This window comes from Carassius gibelio, chromosome B12 (assembly GCF_023724105.1).
Source record: "Carassius gibelio isolate Cgi1373 ecotype wild population from Czech Republic chromosome B12, carGib1.2-hapl.c, whole genome shotgun sequence".
In the NCBI taxonomy this organism is placed as follows: Eukaryota; Metazoa; Chordata; class Actinopteri; order Cypriniformes; family Cyprinidae; genus Carassius; species Carassius gibelio.
Window position 1 is genome coordinate 14,341,648 of NC_068407.1, and position 10,567 is coordinate 14,352,214.

General features: G+C 37.1%; 1 protein-coding gene across 1 annotated transcript in view; it reads left to right on the forward strand.

Annotated features, from left to right (window-relative positions):
• Positions 1–580: 580 nt before the first annotated feature.
• The window catches only part of LOC127969028 (tectonin beta-propeller repeat-containing protein 1), a 15,251-nt gene continuing 5,264 nt past the window's right edge, over positions 581–10,567 (forward strand). Inside the window, exons 1-14 of the mRNA XM_052570582.1 lie at positions 581–805; positions 2,775–2,957; positions 3,036–3,158; positions 3,279–3,401; positions 3,547–3,721; positions 3,810–3,910; positions 4,551–4,652; positions 5,962–6,110; positions 6,551–7,101; positions 7,893–8,038; positions 8,327–8,482; positions 9,216–9,365; positions 9,460–9,617; positions 10,538–10,567. The exon at positions 10,538–10,567 is cut by the window's right edge and continues 98 nt beyond it. Of these exons, the coding sequence (XP_052426542.1) occupies positions 581–805; positions 2,775–2,957; positions 3,036–3,158; positions 3,279–3,401; positions 3,547–3,721; positions 3,810–3,910; positions 4,551–4,652; positions 5,962–6,110; positions 6,551–7,101; positions 7,893–8,038; positions 8,327–8,482; positions 9,216–9,365; positions 9,460–9,617; positions 10,538–10,567 (2,372 nt within the window). The remainder of the gene's footprint in view (positions 806–2,774; positions 2,958–3,035; positions 3,159–3,278; positions 3,402–3,546; positions 3,722–3,809; positions 3,911–4,550; positions 4,653–5,961; positions 6,111–6,550; positions 7,102–7,892; positions 8,039–8,326; positions 8,483–9,215; positions 9,366–9,459; positions 9,618–10,537) is intronic.

A 10,567-nucleotide genomic window follows, 5' to 3' on the forward strand; every position in this document is an offset into this window, starting at 1 on the left:
ATTACAATATTCTGTTTTTTTTTCGTTGATAGTACGATGCATGCTTTATATACATATATATATATTTGTACTATAGTATCTGCCATTGTTATTACTATTTTCTTCCTCGGTTATAGTACTGTAATGGCTCTTTGTAAAGTAACGTTAACTTGCAATGCTATGTTGATATGGTAATAAACAAATTTAATGATTCAGGTTCCAGGGAATTACAATCTCATACTGAATTATGCTTCACATGGTACCACACCAGTGGTGTTCTGTAAGGGTGATCTGGGAATTATTTGGCACTTTATAGAGTTTTTTGTGTATTGCTGATATCATAGGTTTCATTTACAGTTTAGAAGGCAACAAATTAACAGTTGTTGACAGGTCTCTTTCAGCATATCAGTAAGGTTTTTGGCAGCATGAGGAACAGTAATGAGAATCAGGTGACTGCAGATCTACTTTCAAAGCCAAAAAACTAAGAATAGGCAGGAAATTCTGCTTCGTTTGAGAACAATTAACTTTGTAGCCATAAACTGATGGTGAGGTGTTTGTTTATCTGCAGATATCTGTCTTGTCTCTTGTAGCAGGGTGCATCATGCCGAGCTCCCTCCTGTGGGCTGTTGATGTGTACGGCAGGGTTTATAGCCTCTCTACTTCGGGTCAGCAGTGGGAGCATTGTCGCGATGCCCACTTGGAGTTCAAGCGTGTTGCGGCTGTACAGCAGTGCTGCTGGAGCATTGCCTGTGACCACAACATTTATCTGTACGTCCATGCCAGCGAGGTGCCCATCCGCTACCAAGAGGAGACATATGAAAACCAGGTGTGCTCAATAGTAAAAAAAAATCTGTTATAGGGTTTGACCAACAAGCAGGAAAAAGTATACACAGGAAATGATATCCATGTAAACTTCGAGAGCATTGAATGGGAAAGTACCACAAATACACACATTACAGTTATCTAGTGTTTTTGTAATTTGATGAAAAGGTGATATGAGACAAAGTATACTGTTATAAATGTATGTACAGTTTTTCTTTTTTTTATCAATAAATACAATTTATATTGCTGATGACCATTGAAACTCATCATCAGTCTTGTGAAAAGGGTCCATGATGATTCCTCAGTTTCAGTCAGTCCCATCCATATTTATGTTTACGATGTAACGGCATAATGGTAAAATGCACGTGTGTGAAAATAGTGTTTAATTTTACAATTGTATAAGTTGAATTATAAAATATTGAAACAAATATTGAAACAAATCAGTCTTTAAATAGTATTGGATACCTCGAATGAAACCTAAGGCTTGGCACTGTATGCGGTCCAAACTGTGCGCTAGATACTGTTCTCCACAACAAACTGCATATGTGCAACTGTGCACATTTCTTTGGTCCTCGTTTACTCCTCTTTGAACATGAACTGACGGAGGCACTTGATTATGTGATAATCTGAAAAGCCCTGTCATCTCTACGGAGCCCCATGCATGACATGCAAGAAAAAATAAATAAATTGTGCTCACGATTTAATAATTAGTTCCCTCAATGTACTAAAATGTGCACTTGATTACTATTGCGTTCCCTTGATTTGCTAAATCGTGAACACGATTTAGCAAATTGAGGGAGCGAATTAGTAAATCGTGCGCACAAATTATAAATCGAGTGAACGAAATGGTAAATCAAGGGAATGCAATAGTATTTGTGTGCATGTTTTAGTACATTGAGGGAACAAATTAATTATCTCCGTACATCTCAGACTAAGGTAATGCTTTACAATAAACTTTAGGTAACATTAGGTAATGTATTACCTAACATTAGCAATGAGAAATACACTTCGTCTCCTTGGAATTATAAGGTTCTATCTGACATTTTTGTCAAAATTGAGTTATTCACATATTCTTATTCTGTGACAATTTTTTTTACATTATGTGTTGTTTTATTTTAAGTTGTGTACATTTTGGGATTTTGTATTGAAAAAACAAAAAGGTTCTATCTACAGAAGTCTATGGAACACAAAAACTTTAAAGCTCAATATCTCAAAACTACTCCGAGCGCAGATAGAACCTTATAATTCCAAGGGGACGACTTGTTACAGTAATTAATTCATCTTTGTAAACATTAGTTCACAAATACTAATGGTAACAGATACAATTTTTAATTTGAATAATGTATTAGTAAATGTTAAAGATTAACATTTAATATTTCAGATACTTTGACCTTTTATGTTAGGTCAGTGTCATGACAAGATTTAAAAAAATTTAAGAATGAAAAAATGAAAGATGGCAAAGTGGAATTTTTTTAAATGTTCTTGTATTTAATGTCACATCTTTCTAATCTAATCAATGTAATATTATTGTATTTCTTATACAGCTAAGCTGCCTAATAATTTTGTGTGAACAGATTTCTTTCCAGGTTTCTTTGATGAATTTTTTTTTATTTGAAATATAAATCTTTTGTAACATTGTAAAATGTCTTTACTGCCCCAATTTAAAATAGGATATTAGAATTTATATACGGTAGTTATCTTATTATTATATATTTTTTTAAATATTGGGATTTATTCACTTACATATATTCATATATATATATGTATGAAAATACACCACATTGCATTTTAAGAATAATTAAAATAGTTACTCTTCACAAAACAGTATAAAAGTTTTTCGAAACTATATGAAACCAGCCTGAATACAAAGCGTACATGCCTAAAAATTTGCACATGTTTTATTATAATGTTTTTCATTAACTCTAGAGCATTGATTATCAAATGAGACTCACGTATCACGTGTTCCCTGGCAGAGGTGGAACCCTGTCGATGGCTTCTCGGACCGGCTGTTGCCCAGTGACCGCTGGCAGTGGAGTGATGTCACAGGGCTGAAGCACCAGCCTCTGGGTGACTTCCAGCTGCCCTCTGAGAACTGGGAGTGGGAGGCGGACTGGTACGTGGATGAAAACTTTGGAGGGGAGCCCACAGAGAAAGGGGTCAGTATTGACATCTTCAAAACAACAAAAAGAGCTTTCACCTGTGTTTGCCATATCTGATACTCTGTGTGTTTTCAGGGATGGACATATGCTATTGATTTTCCAGCCACTTACACGAAAGACAAAAAATGGAACTCTTGCGTGCGTCGTCGCAGATGGATACGGTACAGAAGGTACAAGGCACAGGACACTTGGGTCAAGGTGTGTAACAGCACAAAGGTCTTGAAAGCAGTTGTACAGTATACCTTATCTTAATAGTTTCTCTTTAATGTTGATGGAAAAACATGTCTGTGTGTCCTTGAATTTTATATGTGAGTGCAGATCCCCTCAGAGCAGACTGAGTCTCTTCCTGACCCGTTTAATGACATCACTTGTGGCGGTTGGGAGATCACTGAGGAGCCCAGAGGGTGTTTGGCACTGTGGGCGGTCTCTCTGCAGGGAAAGGTCAGAGCTATGTTCGTTCCAGGCTTACATACAGTGTCCAACAACACCTCATGCTTTTAGAATCGATTCATTTTTCAGTTCTTACAAAGCTGTAACCAAAGAGTGTAATTCTTGGAACTCAGATGAATTTCCATTTTTCGAGCAGGTGTGGGTCCGGTGTGGCATCAACCATCATAATCCCGAGGGCTCCGTGTGGGAGGAGGTGCCCGTGCCAGGGGAGGTCGTGCAGATCAGCTGCGGTCCGGGTGACCTGGTGTGGGCTGTCCTGTGGGAGGGTCATCTGCTGGTCAGAGAGGGCATTGGCAGAGATTGCATGAAAGGTGAATGTAGTGGTAAAGTACACACACACACAAAAAGAAAAAAAAATTGGTAGTTGATAGACATTTGATAATATTGATGTAATCACAGGGTCATCATGGGTCACGGTGGAGTCACCAAGCCCTGGTGTGGGGGTCGTACACGTAGCTGTTGGTGTGAATGTAGTGTGGGCTGTCACTAAAGATCATAAAGTAAGACATGCTTTAATTGAATATACACTTGCACATACAGTGGGGTTCCAAAATATGAAACTACTAATAAAAAGGCTTCTATTAATCCTCAATGTATTAATATTTTTAATGATAAATTATATTATCGTTCATATTATATTGCCTATACTAGATATGGTGCTGACTTTTTATATTTAATATTTTCTTTACATACAGGACAGTTCAAAAGTTTGGGGCCAATAAAAAAAATGAAAGAAACGAGGACCGTATTTTTCGGACTATAAGTCGCACCTGAGTATAAGTCGCATCAGTCCAAAAATACATCATGACGAGGAAAAAAACATATATAAGTCGCACTTATTTAGAACCAAGTACCAAGAGAAAACATTACCGTCTACAGCCGCAAGAGGGCGCTCTATGCTGCTCAGCTTTAGACTAAAGGAGCACTCAGCAGCATAGAGCGCCCTCTTGCGTCTGTAGATGGTACTGTTTTCTCTTGGTTCATTTCTCTCGGTTCATGTCCAATTAATTTTGATAAATAAGTCGCACCTGACTATTAGTCACAGGACCAGCCAAACTATGAAAAAATGTCTGACTTATAATCCGGAAAATACGGTACTTGTATTTATCCTGTTTTTCCACATCTCCTTATTTTTGTTAGGTATGGTTTAGACGGGGTGTGAATTCTCATAATCCTTGTGGCTCCGGTTGGATAGGTATGGTTGGAGAGATGGTCATGATCAACGTGGGGCTCAATGATCAGGTCAGAGATTAGTAGTGTTTCCTCTTAGGTTTATCTCATTCATTTCTGTCTCTGATGTACTTTTTACATTTGTACATGTGGTACATATTTCAACACAAAAAGCAGAAAACAGCAGAATAAAAATAATCTTGGCTACTAAAATCTTTTGAAGGCTTAACCCAGAAGCTTTCATATAGATCAATGCCTTAATCAATGCAATAAATACATTTTATGAATGAAAATGTGGCATAAACATTTTTTTTTCCTGTGTGAAACATTACACACAAATGTATAAATATCAGGTGTTAAAATACCAGATATTATATCATATATATTAATTAATCCGAAATACAGTTCCATGATACATTTTTTGGCATTTTTGTCACACTTGAATGGTTCAGATCATAAAACAAATTTTAATATTACACAAAGATAACCCAGGTGAATTCAAAATGCAGTTTTGAAATAATGATTTCATTTATTAACAGAAAATAAGCTGTCCAAACCTGCCTGGCACTACATGAAAAAATAATACTAATAACTGGTTGTGCCACCATTTGCAGCAACAACTGCAATCAAAATTCCGTAACATTGGAGGGTTTTCAGGCATGAATGGATTTTTTTAGGGTCATGCCACAGCATCTCAATCAGATTTATGTCCGGACTTTGACTTGGCCATTCCAAAACCTTCATTTTGTTTTTCTTGAGCCATTCAACTTGCTGATTGATATGTTTGGGATCATTGTCCTGCTGCATAACCCAAGTGCGCTTGAGTTTGAGGTTACAAACTGATGGACGGATATTGTCCTTCAGGATAGAGTGATAGATTGATAGAGTGCAGAATTCATGGTTCCATGTATTGATTATATTATGCTCTATTCATTCATTATTTTTTAGAAACCTTGCACTATTCTACTCCATTTTAAATGTGTTCTTGTAGTCAAATTAAGCGCAGTCCTCTGCTGCACATGTGCCACAATATCAATACCGGATCAGCTGTATCGATACTCGTATCATCAAATCTCTGTGAGGAACACCGCACTATTCATAACCCTTTCCAGACTGATTCATGTCAACTATTTTGTTTCTCATCTGCTCTTGAATTTCTTTAGAGCGCGGCATGATGTGCATGCTTCACTTTGTCAGACAGGTTCTATTTAAGTGATTTCTTGATTCATTTGTTTGATGATCTGAATCGATTAAGTGGGACAAATATACAGGAAAGGGGCACAAACCTTTCCATGGCACAGTATGTGTTTCTAGCGAGAACCAATTCAGCAGTTATGACACTGCGATCTGTGAAGATCATGTGATGTGTCTCTGTGCTCAGGTGTGGGCTATTGGTTTTGAAGACCGGGCAGTATATTTCCGCCAAGGTGTGACTGCCAGCGAGCTGAGTGGGAAGGCCTGGAAAGTTGTGTCTGTACCCAGAGATAGTGAACGTTCCCACTCTAGCGCCAGCGCAAGCAGCCTTCAGAGGTTTGTGGACTTTAAAATGTTCACATTGTGATCCGTTTGCATTTCCTAATTGCGACATTCCTAGTTTTTGTTGTATGTTATCAGTAGACTTTTCTTTTAGACATTCTTTTGCAAATTACATATATTGCTAATATTTTAAAATAATAAAAATTAATATTCTGCTTTTGGTGAATTCAGCAAAGAATTTGTCATGCTGCTTGACACGGCTGCATCCTGTTATCAATAGCCACCGTCGCTCATCTGTCCAGAAGAATGAATAAGATCAAGTTGCCTTGTCACAGCATGATCAATTTCTAGAGAAAGGAGTTTCTTTAAAACCAAAAGTAGACTTCAGTATTGCAAGAGTAGTCAATAATTCAACATGTCGTAAAACGTGTCGTAGTGGTTCCGAACTCCTGTTGTGCTGTACATGTTAACACTTGGTGTCTCTACACTTACAGTGCTGGTTGTTTCTTTGGTGGTGAGGTGCGTCTGCAGTCCCAGGCATCAGTGTTGAGTGATGCAGACCCTGAGACTGAGAGAGCTGGGGGTGAAGTAGTCCCAACACCTGAGATAGGAGACGCCCCTAAACCACGCATCCCTAAAGTGACCAGTGATAGCTTCATCTCTGAGCTTGTGTCTGACCGTGAAGGCCAAATCAGTCGCCGTGACATGCCCCCAGCTGGCCCATCTATTCCTGAGGAAGATCACCCAGAAAAAGAGTTGGAGGACAGGGCTTCCCCAGCCCAGGTTCTGTCTCCTAGCCAATCAGGTGGAGTGGATCCTCAATGGAGCAATGTGGACCTAGAGGAAGCCCAGACGCACCTTGCATCTGGACCTGGAGGAGACGCAGCTGAAACCAGCAGCCTGTCCTCTGTAGCCACCTATAACTTGGCCCTAGAGGAACCTTACGGGCCAGATGAACATCCAAAATGGGCCTGGGTTACCGGTGGGGGATGTTTGGTTGAGTGTCACACACAACTCAACTGGTTCAACACATCTATATCCACAGGTGAGTTGGGTATCATGTTGGGTTGCATGACGTATTGAAACAAAATCGATATTGTGATATGGTTTGGTGCAATTATCAAGATTCAATTAACTGAATATATGCATTGCCGGTTTCAAGTGAAGTGCTGCATTTAAGCGTTGTTTAAGTTTCTAAAAACAGCTTGGTTCATTTACTGTGAATCGAGCCGTTCTGAGATGCTGATATCATGGGCTAAATGCCTGTAAATCAACACAAAGTGCCAAGTTCCAGTATGAAACCGGCAGCACAGATTTTTATTTGCAGGCAAACTATCAAAATAAAACCCAGTGGTTTACCATTTGAAAATAAAGAAATTAGAATGCAAATATTAGTATTGTAATTATTGTTAAAATATATATATTTTAATTGGTTTAATATTTTTATTTCATAACAATCACAATAAAAATTATAAAAATAAAAATTCATAAAGATATATTTTATAGTAATATTCAATTGGTCAAAAACAGTGGTAATATGCCCTTTGAAATATGGAAAGTGCAGAAAGAGATTTGAGTTGGTAAATCTAAATATAAAAATCCTTATTTAATTTTTTTTTTCCTAAACCATTCGGACCTAAAACGATTTTACACTCAAAAAAAAAAAATCTGAGTACAAATCTTTAACCCTTTTTTTTTTTTTTTTGCAGTTTTGCAGGAAATATCGTATTTGTATATGGTATATTCCCAATATTGTGCATCCCTATTGCCATCTGTGTAATTGAATTTGATGATTCACTTTGACCTTGACCGTATCAAATGTGATTGTCTCCTCAGCCCTGAACTCCTCCATGCAGGCCATGTCTCTCTCCATTACACCTGCTCAAACGGCAGCATGGCGTAAACAGATATTTGAGCAGCTCAGCGAGCGCTCCAAGAGAGAAATGGAGAATTTCATGCATTTTGAGCAGGCCATTGAACAGGTAGTGCGCCCACACAAAACTGTTTACCTCATCTGGTGTTTTCGGGAATACTAACCAGTTTTGTCATTTATCTGTTTTTAAATTATATCCAGACTGTCACTAACATATCAACAGTAAGTGTCCATACAAATGCTCCAAGAGTTAGATCAATAGTCAGAGCAACAGTAACAGTGGCCCTCAGCTTGGTAGAACCAAGGAGTTACCTCTAGAAAATGAACTTTTTGTCTCAAACCTTCAAAAATCATTTAATTTGATAAATGATCCACCCGAATCCTGTCTTTTTCACAGTCTGTGTGGGTGAAGAAGGGCACCATGCAGTGGTGGCGAGACTGGAAACCTCATAAGTGGGTTGACGTTCAGTTTGCACTGGAGCAGTTTTCAGGAGCGGAGGGTAACAAGGATGGGATTCTGTTTATCTACTACACATTTAATGATGAAAAGAAGGTAATCTCGCATTCTTTATAGAATCAAAATTGTGGCTTATTAGCATTTATGCTATCTAGTAAGGCTAGTGTAGTGCTAAAAGCTGATCAAATCTATTTTTGCCACACATTCAGCTTTTCTCTACCGGGAAAATGGACTAAATATTGATGCCACATTATTTATACTGTAGCTAGAAACTAATCTAAAGCTTATTTGCTATTTAAAACTAAGTAAAAGACCTTGATTACTTTCTGTTGGAAATACACCACTGATCAAAAGTTTGGAGTCTGTAAGATTTTATTTAAAAAATGTAATACTTTTAATCAGCAAGAGGCATAAAATTTATCAAAAGTGACAGTAAAGATGTGTAATTATACTAAAGAATTATAATTCAAATAAATGCTATACCTAGTGTATGAACTTTCTTCTCATCAAAGAATCTTGTCAAAATGAGTTTCAGTTTCCGCAATAAGTATTAAGCACAGCCATTTTTCAAAATGACAATAAGAAGAAAAACTGATATTTTGCATTTTATTAATCTATCACAATATTACTGTTTTTCTATCTTTGTCAAATAAAAAAATAATCGTCAAAATAAATATGAATGATCAAATAAATGCAGCCTTGATGAGCATTAGAGACTTTTTCCAAAAATATTGAACACAGAAAAAAAATCTGTGCTTGTAAAGTGATTTCATGTGGTCTAAATTCAACCAAATTCATGTGTTTTTTTTCTGCTCTTTTCTCTGTCCAGTATCTCCACGTGTTCATTAACGAAGTGACAATCCTGGTGCCGGTACTGAATGACTCCAAACACACATTTGCCATCTATACAGCAGAGCGAACCAAACAGAGGTGGCCCATGCGCCTGGCTGCGGCCACAGAGCTGGAGATGCACGACTGGGTGAGGAGAGAACATTAATCATGGGAAACTGATTCTCAACGACTTGCACCGCACTCTGCTGTTTGATTGACAGTTTTTTCGTTCATCCTTTCAGCTGGCTCTGCTCAGTGTGTCCTGCTGTGACTCTAGAGGTATTCAGGGCCCACCCTCCAAACAAGCCATCTGGTCGGTCACCTGTAAAGGTGACATCTTTGTGAGCGAGCCCACTAAAGAACTAGAGGCATCTCCCTACCCTACACCGTGTGATCAGATGTAAGTATGAGATGATTGATTGATTTTATGGGAACAAGTTTGATGTAAATAAGTGATTCTTCCTTAATCTGGACCTCAAGCTTGCTACTTAAAGGATGTATTATGGTACATTCTATAAATTGTGTTTTTAAGAATCTTAAAATGTTTTAATTTTTTAGCCCCCATCCAGACATGTAACCTTTTAAATAATCTTTTTAGGAAATTAAAGTTTGAAAATCAAGCCAAAAAAATACATAAAAAAAACGCACTAAGAACATTTTCAAAGACTTGAAAAAACAACATGCATAATTACAGAAAAAATTCACACCATTACACATTAAACCAAAATTAACTCGAAAGTTGACACAGGTCGAAAACGATGTGATAAATGTTTAACATAAATAAAAGCATTTGAAGTGGTCAAAAGAGCCCCTCATTGAAGAACTCCCTTTTAAAGTTTGGGGCCATTGAGACTTTTTGATGTTTATTTGATTAAAAATAAAAACAGTAATAATGTGGAATAATTAATAATTGTGTAAAAATGTTTCCTAATTATATTATAAAATGGCATATATATCCTGTGATGTTAACACTGAATGTTCTGCACAGATTTTCTACAGCTGTTGAAAATGGCTGTTTTAATATTTTTGGAAACTACAATTTTTTTCAGCATTCGTTGATAGAAAGCATTTATATGGAAAAGAGATCCTTTGTAACAATGTACAAGTCTTTATTAATTTGCATCCTTAGTGATTAAGTGTATTGATTTCTTTATGAAAAAAAATAAATCTTACTGATCCCAAACTTTTAAACAAGCATATCTTCATAAATATTATATGTGTCTGTTGTCTTGCTGTTGTTCCTTATAGCAGGTCATAAATAGTCATTATGGAAATATGACTTATCTAGAAAAAAACTACAATAGTTGTCATCATGAGCAGGTTCTGGCGTCAAGTTGGAGGGCATTTGCG